Source organism: Tachypleus tridentatus, unplaced genomic scaffold (genome assembly GCF_004210375.1).
Source record: "Tachypleus tridentatus isolate NWPU-2018 unplaced genomic scaffold, ASM421037v1 Hic_cluster_2, whole genome shotgun sequence".
NCBI classification, from domain to species: Eukaryota; Metazoa; Arthropoda; class Merostomata; order Xiphosura; family Limulidae; genus Tachypleus; species Tachypleus tridentatus.
Window position 1 is genome coordinate 62,815,033 of NW_027467782.1, and position 24,031 is coordinate 62,839,063.

At 33.3% G+C, this 24,031-nt stretch overlaps 1 protein-coding gene across 1 annotated transcript in view; it reads left to right on the forward strand.

Annotated features, from left to right (window-relative positions):
- Positions 1 to 549: 549 nt before the first annotated feature.
- The window catches only part of LOC143242602 (uncharacterized), a 41,405-nt gene continuing 17,923 nt past the window's right edge, over positions 550 to 24,031 (forward strand). Inside the window, exons 1-5 of the mRNA XM_076486070.1 lie at positions 550 to 893; positions 5,289 to 5,379; positions 6,556 to 6,582; positions 10,343 to 10,512; positions 16,750 to 17,042. Of these exons, the coding sequence (XP_076342185.1) occupies positions 771 to 893; positions 5,289 to 5,379; positions 6,556 to 6,582; positions 10,343 to 10,512; positions 16,750 to 17,042 (704 nt within the window). The 5' untranslated portion in view covers positions 550 to 770. The remainder of the gene's footprint in view (positions 894 to 5,288; positions 5,380 to 6,555; positions 6,583 to 10,342; positions 10,513 to 16,749; positions 17,043 to 24,031) is intronic.

The window sequence follows — 24,031 nt, forward strand, 5'->3', positions numbered from 1 at the left end:
GAGAAAGAATTGAAGAGCGAAAATAATTTATAATAAAGACCTTGAAGTATGAAGGAAGGTTCTCAAGCGACAATAGAATAATAGAATTACGTGAATTACCTTTTAATTACATTTTTAATTAGAAAATCACAGGTTGTATAACATATTATACCAAAACAGGTCGACCTATCAGATGTGTTAGAAAACTAACACCGATCTTGTAGGGTCAAATTGGGAACATGAACAACAAGTTAGGCGACATATCATACCAATCTCAGTTTTATTGACTGAAGTTAGGAGAACATACGACAGACTCTACAACATAGTAAGCCAATAGTATTATTAATTACGTGTAAATACATCCAGATGGGAAAAAGTTGCAAAATAATTAATCATGTATTTCCTCTTCCCACGCGGTTTACACCATGCTTTTCATCTTTGAAACGTTCGAAGAACTATATTTTTCATTCTACAAGTTATATGGCAAGCGCGACACTTTTAAAGGCACAATTTTCGTGCTAAAAGTGACGTAATTCACTTCTAGAACGATTCAAGGAGCACGTGGACCAGTAGAACAGGTGCATATTATATATGTATATAAATGAGACAGCCTTCGGTTAGTCGTTTTCGGGAAAGAGAAGACACCCATTCGAGGATTAGAAGCTGAATAGATACAACCTCCAGTCCCTGACGCTATCTGTTTAAGTATTAAAAAGGACGCGTTTATACAGCAAAATCGCGATTTCTGATAAACGGAGACCCATACACACCTAGTCTGCTGCAGAACATCCATGTATCTCATAACTTTGTTTATCACCACCTTCATCAACGCTTGCGCATGCGACGACGACGCCATTTTGTTTCCAGATTCAGTTGACATATCCGGAAATCCATCAACATTTAACGGTTTAAAGGTAAGCAGCTTCATGGTATAGTTTTATATCTATTTATGGTTGTATGTTGGAAAGTGTGAAAACTGTAATGGACAGTGACTCTCCCACCACCTTCCTTGGAAAGTGTGAAAACTGTAACAGACAGTGACTCTCCCACCACCTTCCTGGCGACAGTTTATTTCTAAAGAGGGAGTGAATTTTAATGATGCTTTGACACATTACGCAGATATTAATAAATATAAGGATAGCTCAGTCCAGTTATCTAGGTATCAAAGTAGTTCAAACTTAATATCTATATGTCAGTGTAGTCCAGACCTGGTATCTCAAAGTCACGATAGTTGAGGCGGTATCTGGGAATATGTTAAGAATAATACCGTTCATATAGATATTGGTTCCATACTACGTACATACTAGTCTATGTAATTTTTTCCTGTAACAGACACAGTACCAACCTTCTGAAACTGCGTTTTCTAAAATACCATACCACTCGTATGTAATGTATATCAATCTATATCTCCTGTACCAGATACTATACCACTCGTATGTAATCTATATCTCCTGTATCACATACGATACCACTCATATATAATCTATATCTCCTGCAACAGATACGATACCACTCGTTTGTAAGCTATATCTCCTGTAACAGATATGATACCACTCGTATATAATCTATATTTCCTGTATCACATACGATACCACTCATATGTAATCAATATCTCCTGTAACAGATATGATACCACTCGTATGCAATCTATATCTTCTCTATCAGATACTGAACAACAATTAATCTTCAAACTTACACTTATAGTCTTTAGGATTTTTGCTCATAAACCAACCAGTTTCTCAAACGGGGCCCTTACAGTTTCAACACGATCTGTAGGATAATATTTCATTCTATTTGGATTATGCGCCTCGAAACACTTTCATTTAACAACAAGTGTTCGTTTTCTCTGGTATAAGTTACGAAGAATGATGAAACACAGGAAGTGTGATCTACAAACGATACACCTCGAGAATACGCTGCCAAACGGAAGAAAAATTGGAGAAATGGAAAATAACAAAAGAAACCTGTTCCTTTTCGGCACAACAAGGTCCCTGTATGTCATGACGTCAGCTGTTATTGGGAGGTAATATCGTGTATCTGTATAGTAACAAAAAGCACGCAATCCTAACAACTGTATTGTAAATTCCTTAGTAAGTTTAATATTCAAATGTGCAAGTTTCTCGCCCTCTAATTCACACCCTCTATTCGGAACTTATTTGTACCTCCGTGTTGAACAAATGGTATGTAAAAAATGAACCAGAAATACATACATACTGTTTTCGTACGAGAACAAAACGTTTCTAGCAGTATATAAATAACAAACTTAATGGTGAACTACAAGTAACAGATGTGTCTTGTTTTAATGTGAGACTTGTAACAGAAAAATGGGAACCGGAAATAAAAACCGACCAATTTCCGGTTTAACTCGAACTTAACCTGCGCAGTACAGCATTTGCGTCTGTCACGTGACTTTGATAATATAACTAATACTGTTTTGTTTTCCTCAGAAATGTATCTCTGAGCCTTTGTCAAGTTTCTTGATGTCACATTTAATAGAATACTCATATGAGTAGGACATATCAGTAACACCCACTCATCTATCAACAAACGAATCTTATATTTATTGTGAACCGTGGTGTCTATCTCCAGTTTGAAAAGCCGTGCACTTCGACAAAGCTCAACATTCACTTTTGGCATAAGAGAAGAACAGGCATGAACAATGTTGATGTCAAATTTAGTTTCATAAGCCACATAAATTGTTAGGAAATAATCACATTATCATTCACATTTCAAAGTGTGACGTAACTTGATAAAAATGTGTCGTATGTTATTGTCTAGTGGTTCCTGACATGATTGAAATTACTTTTCACAGTGGACAATACAAGTAGCCCTAACTATGAGTGAAACCAAGACTGTGACGTAATTAACCACTTTAAAGTACGTGAAATAATTTAAATTGATAGATTAACTTAAGCCTTTCCCTTCACTGGGGACGGGTAGTGTTACTTGTTAACAATATATAACTCACTACAGGTAAACACGAATAATACGAATGGAACAAGCCTTAAGAATTTGCAGCTGTCAAATTACATACAACATGCTTGATAAATCCTATAGAGATTGTCAAATGCAACAGAAGAGATTACTGAAGTTAATTATGAAGCTTCCTACTTTTAAACCTGCAACGTGCTTACACAAAGTAAGTAACTTACCATTAATAAAAGAGAAATTAGCTCCCCTAGCAAAACGTACTATCGTAAGACATAAATCATTTAACCTCTCGTCACTTTTTTAGTTCCAGTTTTTATCTTCCTTTACAACTTTGTATTATCTTCACTAACGGCTGCTGTGTTTTTTCCTTGTTACAACACTTAATGTCCAAACAAAAATCGGGTAAGGTTATTCATTTTTTAACACACAATACACAGGTATCTCCATCAGTAAGAATTAGTGGTACTGACGTCACTCTTCATGGTGGTTTGTGTTATTTGTTGGGTGTGTTATGAAACCTGCTAAACAACTGTGTTTATGTGAAGTAACTTATATTTACACTGTCAGCAAATAAAATACGTTTGTTGTTTGTTTCTTTTTATTAAAAGTTTTGCGCAAATAGTTAATTACATTTATCTGTCACAAGTTAGGAATTGACACACGAGAGAGGGATGACTGATTAAGAGTATACACAGGCAACTCGTATTCAACTAAAAGAATAGTTGGACATGAACAAAACTCCCAACGTGGGAAACATATTTTCACAGCAATCCTCAGAAAAGTTGAATAATTATACTAACCATTAGACCTCCTTGACTAATAAAACAGATGTTATGTAGTTAAATTAATGAACAGTTGTAGGACGGATCCATTAACTTCAACTGAATATTGAACTTTGATAAATACACTGTTAACAAAACGTTAAATTTAATCTTGCAAATAATTAACGATTTACATTCAGAAGAAATCTTCGTGTAGTATCCATGGGGTACCTCTCCCCACCAGTGGCAAAGCTGTATGTCTGCGGAGTTAAACCGCTAGAAACCAGGTTTTGACACCCGATTCCAAACAAACAAACATAATCCATGGTGTAGACTTGTGGTGAATCAGCAGTACATATGGAATTTTGTGACAATAAAATATCTGGTTCCAAAGCACAGATAGCTCATTGTGTGGCTTTATGTTAAATAACAAATAATGAAAGCATGATTTAGAACTGCTAACGAAAGAGAGCGATCAGTGAGACACAGACAGAGGGCGGAAATGAATCAAATTCATTTAAATTACTTTTAGTTATAAAACTTTTTCAAGACGTAATGTATAGACAGACGTCGCGGCCATACGCAAAAGCTAATTATAACGAAAGTGTCTGGGAATCGTGTGTGGCCAACAGCATGATTAAAATATCTGTAAGTCACATGTTAGCTAAGACTAGTCTTATTCTATTGAGTAAAACAGCTGTAAGTTGTACATTATCTAAACCCAGTCATATTCTGTTGATTAAAATAACTACAAATTGCACATTAATCAAGCCTAACCACATTCTTTTAGTTAAAATAGCCGCAAATTTTACCTTGGCTAAGCCTAGATTTATCCTGTTAATTAAAACAGCTGCAAACTGTACATTAACCAAACCTAGCTTTATTTTGTTAATTAAAATACCTGCAATATTCTCTTCAGCTAAGTTAAACCTTATTTTGTTGATTAGCACTATTTAATCCAGGACACTGTGTGACGTGACACATTGATCACAGCACTTGAATCTCACTGTGAAGTGACACATTAATTACAGCACTTGAATCTCACTGTGAAGTGACACATTGATTACAGCACTTGAATCTCACTGTGAAGTGACACATTGATCACAGCACTTGAATCTCACTGTGAAGTGACACATTGATTAGAGCACTTGAATCTCACTGTGAAGTGACACATTGATTAGAGCACTTGAATCTCACTGTGAAGTGACACATTGATCACAGCACTTGAATCTCACTGTGAAGTGACACATTGATCACAGCACTTGAATCTCACTGTGAAGTGACACATTGATTACAGCACTTGAATCTCACTGTGAAGTGACACATTGCTTCCAGCACTGGAATCTCACTGTGAAGTGACACATTGATTACAGCACTTGAATCTCACTGTGAAGTGACACATTGCTTCCAGCACTTGAATCTCACTGTGAAGTGACACATTGATTACAGCACTTAAATCTCACTGTGAAGTGATTCATTGATTACAGCACTTGAATCTCACTGTGAAGTGACACATTGATTACAGCACTTGAATCTCACTGTGAAGCGACACATTGATTACCGCACTTGAATCTCATTGTGAAGTGACACATTGATCACAGCACTCTCGTGTTTCAGATTCCAGAATCGTTACTCATCAAGATGAGCACTGCGAAGAACTTTACTCAGTTCGTGAATGAATTTTTGATAGACGTTCCTTACATCTTTGGTAGGTGCAATTTTCTCTCTTGGTCTAAAGCTAATCCTAGAAAACACGGAATTATTAACCATTAACAATGTCGATGGTTTATCTACAACACTGGAGTAAAGCTTATATTTCAGAATAATTTTTATAGTCTTGGTTTTATCGTAAAATATAATAATATGTCAGGAAAGACGCAGTGTATAATTCACTTTTTCCTGTTGTTTATTTCCATATTTTTCATCATCTCACATCAACGAGAGTTTGATGTTCACTCTCTGAGTTTCTTCACCAAGTCGTTTCCAAAGAAACTCCAAAGATGTGATGAATTTAAATTATTTATGTAAACACTTTGTTGGCAAACGATATTTTTTTGTAAAATGGATAATTTGAACGTCGAAAGATAGCGGAACATGACAAGCAAAACGGTCTGACATTTGTTACAAAATAACAACAATTGCAGATGATTCCATCTAATTTATTCTTCTCGGAATTCAGAATCAAAGATATATTGGCTTATAATGATCCTCCAATTTATGGAATGTAACTTACCATGTTTAAAGTACTTTTGTGTCTCATCAACTAGCCCAACTAAAGAGTTGTACGTTTTGTTTTTTTTAAATTTCGAGCAAAGTTACACAAGGGTTATCTGCGCTAGCCGTCCCTAATTTAGCAGTATGAGACTAGAGAGAAAGCAGCTAGTGATCACCACCTACCGCCAACTGTTGGGCTACTCTTTTACCAAGGAATAGTGGGATTGACCAGCATATTATAACGCCCTCACGGTTGAAAGGGCGAGTATATTTGGTGCGACTGGAAAAAGAGTTGTAGTATTGACGTAATGTCTTCTAAACACTAAGTTATCGGACTCTGGCTCCGATAAACTGTTATTTTTTATCCTAAATACGTTGAAATATTTTAGTACTTTCCCTAAATTTTCATTTAAATCATAATTCCCTATATTCTACACACCTCTAGTGTCATTTAACTCATAATTCCCTATATTCTACACACCTCTAGTGTCATTTAAATCATAATTTCCTATATTCTACACACCTCTAGTGTCATTTAAATCATAATAGAACTGCAAATAATACGTTCTAATGTTTTTCACAACAAAATTTGGTGTTTAGTGTTGTTTAAAGAAAGTGTCTCTGATGTTAAAACAGAATGTATTTACATATTTTTTTTTCAATTTTCCAGAAAGACGTAAGGACGTAAGCGTGCCGGGTAAGTTATCCATTAAATTACTTTTCTCTCGTGTACTCTATCGCTATATTACAATGGTGTCATTATTGACGTAATACGCAACTTTCGGACATATAGACTAACAAATCTAAAACATGGGATTAAACGGACATCATAAAAGGAGAAATAGACACGAAAATGTGTGTGTACAGTTTTTTTGTCGAATGAGATTCTGGATCATTGGTTTTTATATTTAATTTGAGAATTTGAACATATTTAAAACAAACAAAGTAATATTAAATTATTGTGGTCTAGCTCTCTATTCCCTCTGTATTTACATCACCTTTCACGCTATCATATGGTGACTTGATGAGTTATTAACGTAAAGATATATAGGAGTACAGTGTAGGAGTATAGTAGAATATGGTGATATTTCCAAAGTGATCAGAAGTATAGCTTAATATTATAATGGTGATATAATAATACGGTGTAGTAATTCAAGTGATATATTAATACAACTTATTGGTTTCATAGCGATACAGTAATATAATATAATTGGTACACATACATGAATATTCACGTATAATGTAAGTGCTATGATTTAGAAAATTTTATTATAGTACAAGATTTAAACCTATTTTACAATTCGATAGTTTATCGCATGTTTGTTTACGTAACTGTGTAAGAATGATACACTGTTTAGCTCAATTATTGTAAATTGGCGTTTGTATTATTGCGCCATGTTAACAGAACCTTCTATTTGTTGCAGTTTCTTTAACTGATCATTATTTCGCGTAAAATTAGTTTATATAAAGTTCTAAGCCCCGATCAGGATATAACTACGTTTATAATGTGTAGATCAACTTAAGTTAGAAAAGTTAGACTGCGTTATGGTGAGTTTAACCTCACAGAGCATACAGTGACGATTTCTAAAATGAAGTAGTTACTGATCGTATCTTTATAACAGAGAAGAGGGAAAATAGGTTGTCTTTTTCAATGTGTTCTAAAACAACCGAACCAATTTGTGGGGCCCTTGACGAAGATGAAGACAATTACTTAAAGTTTGGATACAACTGAGATAACCAATAGTGTAACGGGCATTCATACATACGTTCGATTTGTTTTATTATATTACTTTAAAACAAGTGGACTGCATGCTGTTTGTTTATTGTTGATATTTATAGCCTGCAAGTCACAGACACCTAACGTACAAAATCCAGCCCATACATACATACATAAGAACAGACAATAATAACACAATAGTTACATAGTAGCATAGTATAATATTAGACCAGAGATATAGTTATATAATATAACATTATAACAGTGATATAATAGTACTTTGTAACTTTTCTATAGTGATATAGTAACAGAGTAATGTAACTTCAGCAGTGGTAAAATTAATGAGTAGTTGTGCATAGAGGTATATTCGATATAATATTAATATGAATGGATACTACTGTCTATATGTGTATTGGATATGATGGTAAAATAAATAGATAGTATTGTGTATGTAGTTGTGTATTAGATATACAGTAATAGTATTAATGGATAGTTGTATATAGTTGTGTACTAGAGATATACGGTAGTAACATTAATGGATAGTCCTGCCTTGTTGCGAATTTACTATACACTGCTGGCCGAAACCTTAAGGCCAATGAGCATAAAGAAAAAAATATGCATTTTGCGCTGCTAGACTCAACCACTTATTTAAGTAGAGCTTCGAAAGATGAAAATAAGAAAAGGGAAAATAAAAATAAAAAACGTTTTTAACATTTAATAGGGAAAATGTGAACACTATGAAATTATCCTAAAAACTAGCTGGTCAAAAGATTAAGACTATACTGAAACGAAGCATTAATCGCTAAACACGTAACAAAATTGAGTCATTTGTGTTCAAGCATTAGCCTTGTCAACATCTTCCACTGACATCTCCTGTGTTACATTGGGTAAAAACATGGCAAAGGCTAAAAAGTTGACAGAGTTTGAACGTGGCAGAATTGTCGAGCTGTAAAGCAAGGTCTCTCTCAACGTGACATCACTGGTGAGATTGGGTGTAGTAAAACTACTGTTACAAATTTCTTAAAAGACTCTGAGGAATACGGAAGGAGAATTTCAAGTGGTCGGCCCAAGAAAATTTCGCCGGCGTTGAGCAGAAGAATTCGACGGGTTGTCCGGTAGACACCAGCCGATCGTCGAACCAGGTTAAGGCCCTTACGGACGCAAAATGCAGCTCAAGAACAATGTAACGACATCTACGAGAGAAAGACTTCAAAAACCATAAACGTCTTCAAAGACCACGCCTCCTTCTACACCACGAAACAGCTCGGTTAAACTTTGCTGAGAAGCACCAAACATGGGACGTAGAAAAGTGGAAGAAGGTTTTGTTTTCTGATGAGATAAATTTAATTGGGATGGTCCAGATGGCTTCCAACGTTACTGGCATGATAAGGATGTTCCACCGGAAACATTTTTTACACGACACAGTGGAGGAGGTTCCATCATGATCTGGAGTGCTTTCTCCTTCCATGGAACAATGGAGCTTCAGGTTATACAGGGGTGTCAAACAGCAGCTGGCTACATTGGCATGTTGAAGAGAGCGTCTTCATTGACTGAAGGCCCTCGCTTGTGTAGAAATGACTGGATCTTTTAACAGGACAATGTTGCACTCCACAATGCTCGCAGGACAAAGGACTTTTTCATAGCGAATAACGTGATTCTTTTGGGCCACCCAGCGTGTTCGCCCGAACAGAACTCCATTGAAAATGTTTTGGGGTGGATGGCAAGGGAAGTCTGTAGAAATGGACGTCAATTCCAAACAGTGCATGATCTTTGTGAAGCCATCTTCACCACTTGGAATAACATTCCAGCCAGCCTTCTGCAAACGCTTATATCGACCATGATAAAGCGAATGTTTGCAGTTATTTACAATGACGGCCGGGCAACTCACTACTGAGACCTCTTGTTGGGCATTTCTTACTCTGTTTAGGACTTCTTTTGGTATGGTCATAAACATTTGACCAGCTAGTATTTAGGCTAATTTCATAGTGTTCACATTTTCACTATTAAATGCTAAAAAAATTATTTTTATTTTCCCTTTTCTTATTTTCATCTTTCGAAGCTCTACTCAAATAAGTAGTTGACTCTAACAACGAAAAATGCACATTTTTTTCTTTGTGTTCATTGGCTTTAAAATTTTGACCAGCAGTGTATACAGTGAAAACATTAATGGATAATCGGGTTGTGTGTTTTATGTATATAGTAGTAACATTAATGTATAGTTTTTGTGTTTAAATCTGTATTAAATATATAATGGCAAATAATTTGATAGCTGCTTCTGTAGTAACATCAATGGATAGTAGTGTCTGGTTGTGTATTTTATATAAACAGTAATAACATTAATGGATAATCGTGTCCAGTTGAGTATTTTATGTATATAGTAATAACATTAATGGATAGGCGTGTCTAGTTGTGTATTTTATGTGTATAGTGGTAACATTAATGGATCGTTTTTGTGTCTTAATATGTATTAGGTATATAGCAGTAAATAGGTGGATAGCTGCTTCTACTTATTTCTGTAGTCTATATATCCTCTAGTAAAAAAACTAAATAGTTTCGTCTAGTTGTGTATTGTATATGTAGAGTAGTAACGTTAATGGATAGTCGTGTGTAGTTCTGTATTTCATAATATAGTAGTAACATTACTTAATTGTTATGCTTAGTTGTGTACTACATATATAATGGTCTTAACGTTTTATTTACGATTAATAAAGTCATAAACATACTTATTTATATTATTTAGCTACTCCGGCAACTTGCGAACCATACCTTGACATAGTGGAGCTTCCTAAGTCTTCTGACCCGTTGCTTGTGTCATGGCCTCCATGCACGAGACTTAAAAGATGTAGTGGTTGTGCTACCAGCTCCTTACTCACTTGCGTTCCTACGAAGACTAAAACAGTATCATTAAAGGTTTGTATCTTCTCTGCTCTGATATAGCAACGATTAACGTTCATATGCTCTTGTGATAGGTTCAGTGATTATACATAACATTTAGAGATCATATGCTATTGATATAAGACAGTGAAAAAACATAACAATTAAAGTTTATGTGTTTTTGGGATAGGCTCAGTGATTATATACAACAATAAAAGTTTATGCGTTGTTGGGATAGGGTCAGTGATTATATATAACAATTAAAGTTTATATGTTGTTAAAATAGGGTCAGTGATTATATGTAACAATTAAAGTTTATGCGTTGTTGGGATAGGGTCAGTGATTATATATAACAATTAAAGTTTATATGTTGTTAAAATAGGGTCAGTGATTATATGTAACAATTAAAGTTTCTGTGTTGTTGGGATAGGGTCAGTGATTATATATAACAAAGTTTATGTGTTGTTGGGATAGAGTCAGTGATTATATATAACAATTAAAGTTTGTGTTTTTGGGATAGGATCAGTGATTATATATAACAATTAAAGTTTATGTGTTTTTGAAATAGGATCAGTGATTATATATAACAATTGAAGTTTACATGTTGTTGGGGAAGGGTCAGTGATTATATATAACAATTAAAGTTTATGTGTTTTTGGGATAGGGTTAGAGATTATATATAACAATTAAAGTTTATGTGTTTTTGGAATAGGATCAGTGATTATATATAACAATTGAAGTTTACATGTTGTTGGGGAAGGGTCAGTGATTATATATAACAATTAAAGTTTATGTGTTTTTGGGATAGGGTTAGAGATTATATATAACAATTAAAGTTTATGTGTTTTTGGAATAGGATCAGTGATTATATATAACAATTGAAGTTTACATGTTGTTGGGGAATGGTCAGTGATTATATATAACAATTAAAGTTTGTGTTTTTGGGATAGGGTCAGTGATTATATATAACAATTAAAGTTTATGTGTTTTTGGGATAGGGTCAGTGATTATATATAACAATTAAAGTTTATGTGTCTTTGGGATAGGGTCAGTGACTATATATAACAATTAAAGTTTATGTGTTGTTAAAATAGGGTCAGTGATTATATATAACAATTAAAGTTTATGTGTTGTTGGGATAGGATCAGTGATTATATATAACAATTAAAGTTTACATGTTGTTGGGATAGGGTCAGTGATTATATATAACAATTAAAGTTTATGTGTTTTTGGGATAGGGTCAGTGACTATATATAACAATTAAAGTTTATGTGTTGTTCAAATAGGGTCAGTGATTATATATAACAATTAAAGTTTATGTGTTGTTGGGATAGGGTTAGTGATTATATATAACAATTAAAGTTTATGTGTTTTTGGGATAGGGTTAATGATTATATATAACAATTAAAGTTTATGTGTTTTTGGGATAGGCTCAGTGATTATATACAACAATAAAAGTTTATGCGTTGTTGGGATAGGGTCAGTGATTATATATAACAATTAAAGTTTATATGTTGTTAAAATAGGGTCAGTGATTATATGTAACAATTAAAGTTTATGCGTTGTTGGGATAGGGTCAGTGATTATATATAACAATTAAAGTTTATATGTTGTTAAAATAGGGTCAGTGATTATATGTAACAATTAAAGTTTCTGTGTTGTTGGGATAGGGTCAGTGATTATATATAACAAAGTTTATGTGTTGTTGGGATAGAGTCAGTGATTATATATAACAATTAAAGTTTATGTGTTTTTGGGATAGGATCAGTGATTATATATAACAATTAAAGTTTATGTGTTTTTGGGATAGGGTTAAAGATTATATATAACAATTAAAGTTTATGTGTTTTTGGGATAGGGTTAATGATTATATATAACAATTAAAGTTTATGTGTTTTTGGGATAGGGTTAGTGATTATATGCAACAATTAAAGTTTATGTGTTTTTGGGATAGGGTTAATGATTATATATAACAATTAAAGTTTATGTGTTTTTGGGATAGGGTTAGTGATTATATGTAACAATTAAAGTTTATGTGTTGTTGGGATAGGGTTAGTGACCATATATAACAAAGTTTATGTGTTGTTGGGATAGAGTCAGTGACTATATATAACAATTAAAGTTTATGTGTTTTTGGGATAGGATCAGTGATTATATATAACAATTGAAGTTTACATGTTGTTGGGGAAGGGTCAGTGATTATATATAACAATTAAAGTTTATGTGTTTTTGGGATAGGGTTAAAGATTATATATAACAATTAAAGTTTATGTGTTTTTGGGATAGGGTTAATGATTATATATAACAATTAAAGTTTATGTGTTTTTGGGATAGGGTTAGTGATTATATGCAACAATTAAAGTTTATGTGTTTTTGGGATAGGGTTAATGATTATATATAACAATTAAAGTTTATGTGTTTTTGGGATAGGGTTAGTGATTATATGTAACAATTAAAGTTTATGTGTTGTTGGGATAGGGTTAGTGACCATATATAACAAAGTTTATGTGTTGTTGGGATAGAGTCAGTGACTATATATAACAATTAAAGGTTATGTGTTTTTGGGATAGGATCAGTGATTATATATAACAATTAAAGTTTATGTGTTTTTGGGATAGGATCAGTGATTATATATAACAATTGAAGTTTACATGTTGTTGGGGAAGGGTCAGTGACTATATATAACAATTACAGTTTATGTGTTGTTGGGATAGGGTTAGAGATTATATATAACAATTAAAGTTTATGTGTTTTTGGGATAGTATCAGTGATTATATATAACAATTAAAGTTTATGTGTTGTTGGGATAGGTTCAGTGATTATATATAACAATTAAAGTTTATGTGTTTTTGGGATAGGGTTAGTGATTATATGTAACAATTAAAGTTTATGTGTTGTTGGGATAGGGTTAGTGACCATATATAACAAAGTTTATGTGTTGTTGGGATAGAGTCAGTGACTATATATAACAATTAAAGGTTATGTGTTTTTGGGATAGGATCAGTGATTATATATAACAATTAAAGTTTATGTGTTTTTGGGATAGGATCAGTGATTATATATAACAATTGAAGTTTACATGTTGTTGGGGAAGGGTCAGTGACTATATATAACAATTACAGTTTATGTGTTGTTGGGATAGGGTTAGAGATTATATATAACAATTAAAGTTTATGTGTTTTTGGGATAGTATCAGTGATTATATATAACAATTAAAGTTTATGTGTTGTTGGGATAGGTTCAGTGATTATATATAACAATTAAAGTTAATCTGTTGTTGGGATAGGGTCAGTGATTATATATAACAATTAAAGTTTATGTGTTTTTGGGATAGGGTCAGTGACTATATATAACAATTAAAGTTTATGTGTTGTTAAAATATGGTCAGTGATTATATATAACAATTAAAGTTTATGTGTTTTTGGGATAGGGTTAGTGATTATATATAACAATTAAAGTTTATGTGTTTTTGGGATAGGGTCAGTGATTATATATAACAATTAAAGTTTATGTGTTTTTGGGATAGGGTCAGTGATTATATATAACAATTAAAGTTTATGTGTTGTTGGGATAGGGTTAGAGATTATATATAACAAATAAAGTTTATGTTGTTGGGATAGGGTCAGTTATTATATATAACAATTAAAGTTTATGTGTTTTTGGGATAGGGTCAGTGAATATATATAACAGTTAAAGTTTATGTGTTGTTGGGATAGGGTTAGTGATTATATATAACAATTAAAGTTTATGTGTTTTTGGGATAGGGTCAGTGATTATATATACCAATTAAAGTTCTTATGCTGTTTGGATCGTGTCAGTTATTTTGTATAACAACTATGCTGTTGGAAGAAGGAAGATTTATTATTTGTTTATTAATAAAAAACATTTAATGTCGTTTATCTTTTTTCTAAATGTTTGTTTTACCTCCGCTGACTCATAAATTTGAATGACATTTACAAGATTTACGTAAGAGTAAATAGATCGGGAGTGAATGAATGACCTTTACACGGTTTACGTTTTCTATAACTGCTCTGAATGATTAGTGTTTATATTGTTTCAGTTGTGTTTCACAGTTCTGTTGTTTACTTGCTGAAACATTTCCAGTTGTGTCACCCAGTAGATGGAATATTTGTTGATTTGTCAAATATCTTATAAGACTTTGTGGTTTTTACAGATGTTGAAATAAACGTGTCTCTCACATTTTATACAAAGGTTGCATCAAGTTACAAAATTCATTTCTTGTTTACATCGCCCAGAGAGTGTCAATAAAACCACCAATAGATTTAGGGATCAACTGTTAAAACCACCAATAGATTTAGGGATCAATTGCTAAAACCACCAATAGATTTAGGGATCAATTGCTAAAACCACCAATAGATTTAGGGATCAACTGTTAAAACCACCAATAGATTTAGGGATCAATTGCTAAAACCACCAATAGATTTAGGGATCAATTGCTAAAACCACCAATAGATTTAGGGATCAACTGTTAAAACCACCAATACATTTAGGGATCAACTGTTAAAACCACAAATAGATTTAGGGATCAACTGTTAAAACCACCAATACATTTAGGGATCAACTGTTAAAACCACCAATAGATTTAGGTATCAACTGTTAAAACCACCAATAGATTTAGGGATCAACTGTTAAAACCACCAATAGATATAGGGATCAACTGTTAAAATCACCAATAGATTTAGGGATCAACTGTTAAAACCACCAATAGATTTAGGGATCAACTGTTAAAACCACCAATAGATTTAGGGACCAACTGTTAAAACCACCAATAGATTTAGGGATCAACTGTTAAAACCACCAATAGATTTAGGGATCAACTGTTAAAACCACCAATAGATTTAGGGATCAACTGTTAAAACCACCAATAGATTTAGGGATCAACTGTTAAAACCACCAATAGATTTAGGGATCAACTGTTAAAACCACCAATAGATTTAGGGACCAACTGTTAAAACCACCAATAGATTTAGGGATCAACTGTTAAAACCACCAATAGATTTAGGGACCAACTGTTAAAACCACCAATAGATTTAGGGATCAACTGTTAAAACCACCAATAGATTTAGGGATCAACTGTTAAAACCACCAATAGATTTAGGGACCAACTGTTAAAACCACCAATAGATTTAGGGATCAACTGTTAAAACCACCAATAGATTTAGGGATCAACTGTTAAAACCACCAATAGATTTAGGGACCAACTGTTAAAACCACCAATAGATTTAGGGATCAACTGTTAAAACCACCAATAGATTTAGGGACCAACTGTTAAAACCACCAATAGATTTAGGGATCAACTGTTAAAACCACCAATAGATTTAGGGATCAACTGTTAAAACTACCAATAGATTTAGGGATCAACTGTTAAAACCACCAATAGATTTAGGGACCAACTGTTAAAACCACAAATAGATTTAGGGATCAACTGTTAAAACCACCAATAGATTTAGGGACCAACTGTTAAAACCACCAATAGATTTAGGGATCAACTGTTAAAACCACCAATAGATTTAGGGATCAACTGTTAAAACCACCAATAGATTTAGGGACCAACTGTTAAAACCACCAATAGATTTAGGGATCAACTGTTAAAACCACCAATAGATTTAGGGATCAACTGTTAAAACCACCAATAGATTTAGGGACCAACTGTTAAAACCACCAATAGATTTAGGGATCAACTGTTAAAACCACCAATACATTTAGGGACCAACTGTTAAAACCACCAATAGATTTAGGGATCAACTGTTAAAACCACCAATAGATTTAGGGATCAACTGTTAAAACTACCAATAGATTTAGGGATCAACTGTTAAAACCACCAATAGATTTAGGGACCAACTGTTAAAACCACAAATAGATTTAGGGATCAACTGTTAAAACCACCAATAGATTTAGGGACCAACTGTTAAAACCACCAATAGATTTAGGGATCAACTGTTAAAACCACCAATAGATTTAGGGATCAACTGTTAAAACTACCAATAGATTTAGGGATCAACTGTTAAAACTACCAATAGATTTAGGGATCAACTGTTAAAACCACCAATAGATTTAGGGATCAACTGTTAAAGCCACCAATAGATTTAGGGACCAACTGTTAATGTGCAACGACGAGTGTTGTTTGAGAAACAGTTTTTCATGTAATCAAATGATTTTAAATATTCGTTTCCTCTGACCTTTTCATGTTTAACTAATTAGAACGATCGTTATTTCTATGACCTTTCACACCCTGATTTACTCCATCAACAGGTAGTCAAGGCTAAATATTCTGAAGCAGCGAGTGGAAAGTTTAGTTTCATGAAGCAGGAAACAATTAAGATGGAAGAGCACGAGAAATGTTCGTTTAAATGTAGAGTGAAAGCTACAGACTGTAACAACCAACAGAATTATAATGAAGATGAATGTCGTTGCGTGTGTAAAAATCATCACATGTCTGGCAGTTGTCATAAGGACCAAATCTGGGACTCTGACGTCTGCGAGTGCAAATGTAGGAACTACTCTGAGTGTTCAACTGGACTCTATTTTAACACACGGACTTGCAGGTAGGACACTTGCATGAAGACAGCGAATATTTAGAGTAGAAATTAAAGTATGAAAAGCGAAGTTTAGAAGGTTACATTAAAAATAACAAAGAATTTCTGGAACAATTTATCAGAGAAACAGGGACAAATGATGTTGACACGTGAAGTTCTGGTGGTGAAACGGATGTGGAATGAACATTACGGGAAAAGAACTAACCTAGTCAACATCTTTAACTTACTCTGTTCTGAGTCTCAAAAAGAACTCCAGTCATAGAGACGTTCACTCACCAAAAATGCAATGACAAATTACAATGTGAATGTTCACAAAGTTCAGACTAAGAATGTTTGTTAATTTCTTCCTTTTAATGATTTTATTAACGATCCTTAACCACTTTTAACTGAATACTTTAACTTTCCACAACAATTATTATCAGACAACTTAGTTTATTATCAGAGGGTCTAGAGTTTATGACAAACAACTTAGTTTATTATCAGGGTGTTTAGATATTATGACAAACAACTTAGTTTATTATCAGGGTGTTTAGAGTTTATGACAAACAATTTAGTTTATTATCAGAGGGTCTAGAGTTTATGACAAACAACTTAGTTTATTATCAGGGTGTTTAGATATTATGACAAACAACTTAGTTTATTATCAGGGTGTTTAGAGTTTATGACAAACAACTTAGTTTATTATCAGAGTGTCTGGCGATTATGACAAACAACTTAGTTTATTATCAGAGGGTCTAGAGTTTATGACAAACAACTTAGTTTATTATTAGAGTGTCTAGATATTATGACAAACAACTTAGTTTATTATCAGATCTAATGCACATAACATTTCGTTTTTTTATGTTAAGTTTTACTTACAGTACGTATATGATCTGCTCAGAAGTCTGTCATGGAGTCGTTGTATGTTTGTGTATGTGGGAATATAGAATTTGTGAGCGGGAAACTTTGTAGAAGCTCGCGATTATTGCATTTTGTTATTTTTGTGGTTTTATTTTAAGTTTCTAGATCCAGGTTCGACAAATGTATTCTATGATTAGTTGTATATTGTTAATACGTTAGTTGAGGTTGTTTCTGTATTATTTCCTGAGAAACTTCTAGTTCGACTTATTCTTTGCCAGATGTTGCTTGAGATTTCATTTATATATTTTTGTCATGTTAATTTTGTGTCATCGGTAAAACAATGAAAATTTGGTAATATAACAGTTTGGAGAAGTGTTCTGTTAATACAGGGTTTGGGGTTCATTTTAATTAGTTTTGCTAGAACTAGGAATAACGTTTTTGGTATATGAATTTTATTAGTTTCTTAGAACAGAAGGCTGTAAAGTCTTGACCGCTGTTGTTGGTGTTTCAGAATTCTTCCAAATAGCTGCTAAGGCGTTCGACTCGTAATCCGAGGGTCGCGGGTTCCAATCCCAGTCGCACCAAACATGCTCACCCTTTTAGCCGTGGGGGCGTCATAATGTTACGGTCAATCCCACTATTCGTTGGTAAAAGAATCACCACCCAAGAGGTGGCGGTGGGTGGTGATGACTAGCTGCCTTCCCTCTAGTCTTACACTGCTAAGCTAGGGACGGCTAGCGCAGATAGCCCTCGAGTAACTTTGCGCGAAATTCAAAAAATAAACAAACAAACCAAATAGCTGCATCGTGAATTGAAACAGTAATTTTGATTGTGTAATGACTTGTCGCTTACATACATGACTAAGAGTATAGGGCTAACTACCCCTTCTTGAAGTACCCCTGCCGCAGGAGTAAAACACTCCTAGTAGGTGTCCTCAACATTTTGTATTTTTTAGAAAGTTTGCTAAATAGCGAATACCTCCTCGCGGTAGTTCCATTTCTGACATCTCTAACCTTATACCTAAGTGACAGATTTTATCGAAAGCCTTATCTTAATCATGCAAACAAATCACCGTACACTCTCTTTTGTCAAAAGAGAGTTAATTTGTCAAAATTAACCATCAGTCTAACTAAACTATCTATTGTTTGCCGAAATTCTCTGAAACTGTTTTGTACTTCCGGAGATTTAAAAATTTATTCTGAGTAAAGATTTAATCTTTCACTTTTTATTATTTCTAAAATTTTTCCTACACAACTGGTCAGGCTGATTGGTCAGTATCTTTGTGACTTGTTTGCTGGTTTCCCTTCCTTGAGAAACATGAGAACATTCGCCTGCTTCCAAGAGACAGGGACATACCTTGTTTTGAGGGACACGTTAATAAGTGCCTTGAGATGTTCAAGCAATAACTGATCTCCATTCTTGAGTAATGTTATTTGTAAGTTGTTTGTACCTAGTGCTTTATTTGTAGTGTGTTTTACAGTTATATAGATGTGTGTTATTGTTATTTCACTTGTCATGTATTCTTACACGAGTTCTATTGTTGTTTCTGGTGGCTGTGAAACTGATAAGAGTGTTGTAAAGATATCTTTGTTTTGTTGAGTTTTGTTGTTCACTTGGTTTCTGTAATAATTATTCACATCTGGATCATTTTGTGTTTGAAAAATACCCTGTAGGCGTTCTTTAAGTACCTCAGTTTTGTTTTTATTTGGTTTGTTACTATACGTTGTTTTGTTACCATGGTCTAGTTTTTGATTATGTTTTTTTTTGTGAATCTTTTTAAATGATTCCAGAATTTTTGTGAGTTATGTTCTTCGTTTAAGGTATTACAATAAGTATCCCAATTTCTTTTTTAGTGATTTTATTTCGTTTATAATTATCATTCGTAGTACCTTTATCTGTTAGTTTAAAGTTAGATCTCCAGTGTGTAAGTAAAATGTTTTTAATCTGCCTTTTTCTTTTATCACATCTGTTGTGTTTGTTGTGGTTTCCATGTGTATTTTGTTGTTTTGAGAAAGGTATTTCTGCTGCTTTAGTGACACATTCAGTTATTACTTGACAATGATTATCTATGTCTTGTAGATACGAGGTAATTGTTATCTTTCAAGCTGGTAATAATCCAGTTATAACTTGACAACAATTATCTATGTTTTGTAGACACGAGGTACTTGTTATCTTTCAATCTGGTAATAATCCAGTTATTACTTAACAATAATTATCTATGTCTTGTGGACACGAGGTACTTGTTATCTTTAAAGCTGGTAATAATCCAGTTATTACTTGACAATAATTATCTATGTCTTGTGGACACGAGGTACTTGTTATCTTTCCAGCTGGTAATAATCCAGTTATTACTTGAAAAAAATTATCTATGTTTTGTAGACACGAGGTACTTGTTATCTTTCAATCTGGTAATAATCCAGTTATTACTTAACAATAATTATCTATGTCTAGTAGACACGATGTACTTGTTATCTTTCCAGCTGGTAATAATCCAGTTATTACTTGACAATAATTATCTATGTCTTGTAGACACGAGGTACTTGTTATCTTTCAAGCTGGTAATAATCCAGTTATTACTTGACAATAATTACCTATGTCTTGTAGACACGAGGTACTTGTTATCTTTCCAGCTGGTAATAATCCAGTTATTACTTGACAATAATTATCTATGTCTTGTAGACACGAGGTACTTGTTATCTTTCAAGCTGGTAATAATCCAGTTATTACTTGACAATAATTATCTATGTCTTGTAGACACGAGGTACTTGTTATCTTTCCAGCTGGTAATAATCCAGTTATTACTTGACAATAATTATCTATGTCTTGTAGACACGAGGTACTTGTTATCTTGCAAGCTGGTAATAATCCAGTTATTACTTGACAATAATTATCTATGTCTTATAGACACGAGGTACTTGTTATCTTTCAAGCTGGTAATAATCCAGTTATTACTTGACAATAATTATCTATGTCTTGTAGACACGAGGTACTTCTTATCTTTCCAGCTGGTAATAATCCAGTTATTACTTGACAATAATTATCTATGTCTTGTGGACACGAGGTACTTGTTATCTTTCAAGCTGGTAATAATCCAGTTATTACTTGACAATAATTATCTATGTCTTGTAGACACGAGGTACTTGTTATCTTTCAAGCTGGTAATAATCCAGTTATTACTTGACAATAATTATCTATGTCTTGTGGACACGAGGTACTTGTTATCTTTCAAGCTGGTAATAATCCAGTTATTACTTGACAATAATTATCTATGTCTTGTAGACACGAGGTACTTGTTATCTTTCCAGCTGGTAATAATCCAGTTATTACTTGACAATAATTATCTATGTCTTGTAGACACGAGGTACTTGTTATCTTTCCAGCTGGTAATAATCCAGTTATTACTTGACAATAATTATCTATGTCTTGTAGACACGAGGTACTTGTTATCTTTCAAGCTGGTAATAATCCAGTTATTACTTGACAATAATTATCTATGTCTTGTGGACACGAGGTACTTGTTATATTTCAAGCTGGTAATAATCCAGTTAATACTTGACAATAATTATCTATGTCTTGTAGACAGGAGGTACTTGTTATCTTTCAAGCTGGTAATAATCCAGTTATTACTTGACAATAATTATCTATGTCTTGTAGACACGAGGTACTTGTTATCTTTCAAGCTGGTAATAATCCAGTTATTACTTGACAATAATTATCTATGTCTTGTGGACACGAGGTACTTGTTATATTTCAAGCTGGTAATAATCCAGTTAATACTTGACAATAATTATCTATGTCTTGTAGACACGAGGTACTTGTTATCTTTCAAGCTGGTAATAATCCAGTTATTACTTGACAATAATTATCTATGTCTTGTGGACACGAGGTACTTGTTATATTTCAAGCTGGTAATAATCCAGTTATTACTTGACAATAATTATCTATGTCTTGTAGACACGAGGTACTTGTTATCTTTCAAGCTGGTAATAATCCAGTTATTACTTGACAATAATTATCTATGTCTTGTGGACACGAGGTACTTGTTATATTTCAAGCTGGTAATAATCCAGTTAATACTTGACAATAATTATCTATGTCTTGTAGACACGAGGTACTTGTTATCTTTCAAGCTGGTAATAATCCAGTTATTACTTGACAATAATTATCTATGTCTTGTGGACACGAGGTACTTGTTATATTTCAAGCTGGTAATAATCCAGTTAATACTTGACAATAATTATCTATGTCTTGTAGACAGGAGGTACTTGTTATCTTTCAAGCTGGTAATAATCCAGTTATTACTTGACAATAATTATCTATGTCTTGTGGGCACGAGGTACTTCTTATCTTTCAAGCTGGTAATAATCCAGTTATTACTTGACAATAATTACCTATGTCTTGTGGACACGAGGTACTTGTTATCTTTCAAGCTGGTAATAATCCAGTTATTACTTGACAATAATTATCTATGTCTTCTAGACACGAGGTACTTGTTATCTTTCAAGCTGGTAATAATCCAGTTATTACTTGACAATAATTATCTATGTCTTGTAGACACGAGGTACTTGTTATCTTTCCAGCTGGTAATAATCCAGTTATTACTTGACAATAATTATCTATGTCTTGTAGACACGAGGTACTTGTTATCTTTCCAGCTGGTAATAATCCAGTTATTACTTGACAATAATTATCTATGTCTTGTAGACACGAGGTACTTGTTATCTTTCAAGCTGGTAATAATCCAGTTATTACTTGACAATAATTATCTATGTCTTGTGGACACGAGGTACTTGTTATCTTTCAAGCTGGTAATAATCCAGTTATTACTTGACAATAATTATCTATGTCTTATAGACACGAGGTACTTGTTATCTTTCAAGCTGGTAATAATCCAGTTATTACTTGACAATAATTATCTATGTCTTGTGGACACGAGGTACTTGTTATCTTTCAAGCTGGTAATAATCCAGTTATTACTTGACAATAATTATCTATGTCTTATAGACACGAGGTACTTGTTATCTTTCAAGCTGGTAATAATCCAGTTATTACTTGACAATAATTATCTATGTCTTGTAGACACGAGGTACTTGTTATCTTTCAAGCTGGTAATAATCCAGTTATTACTTGACAATAATTATCTATGTCTTGTAGACACGAGGTACTTGTTATCTTTCAAGCTGGTAATAATCCAGTTATTACTTGACAATAATTATCTATGTCTTGTGGACACGAGGTACTTGTTATCTTTCAAGCTGGTAATAATCCAGTTATTACTTGACAATAATTATCTATGTCTTATAGACACGAGGTACTTGTTATCTTTCAAGCTGGTAATAATCCAGTTATTACTTGACAATAATTATCTATGTCTTGTAGACACGAGGTACTTGTTATCTTTCAAGCTGGTAATAATCCAGTTATTACTTGACAATAATTATCTATGTCTTGTAGACACGAGGTACTTGTTATCTTTCAAGCTGGTAATAATCCAGTTATTACTTGACAATAATTATCTATGTCTTGTGGGCACGAGGTACTTGTTATCTTTCAAGCTGGTAATAATCCAGTTATTACTTGACAATAATTATCTATGTCTTGTAGACACGAGGTACTTGTTATCTTTCAAGCTGGTAATAATCCAGTTATTACTTGACAATAATTATCTATGTCTTGTAGACACGAGGTACTTGTTATCTTTCAAGCTGGTAATAATCCAGTTATTACTTGAATATAATTATCTATGTCTTGTAGACACGAAATACTTGTTATCTTTCCAGCTGGTAATAATCCAGTTATTACTTGACAATAATTATCTATGTCTTGTAGACACGAGGTACTTGTTATCTTTCAAGCTGGTAATAATCCAGTTATTACTTGACAATAATTATCTATGTCTTGTTGACACGAGGTACTTGTTATCTTTCCAGCTGGTTATAATCCAGTTATTACTTGACAATAATTATCTATGTCTTGTGGACACGAGGTACTTGTTATCTTTCAAGCTGGTAATAATCCAGTTATCACCTGACAATAATTATCTATGTCTTGTAGACACGAGGTACTTGTTATCTTTCCAGCTGGTAATAATCCAGTTATTACTTAACAATAATTATCTATGTCTTCTAGACACGAGGTACTTGTTATCTTTCAAGCTG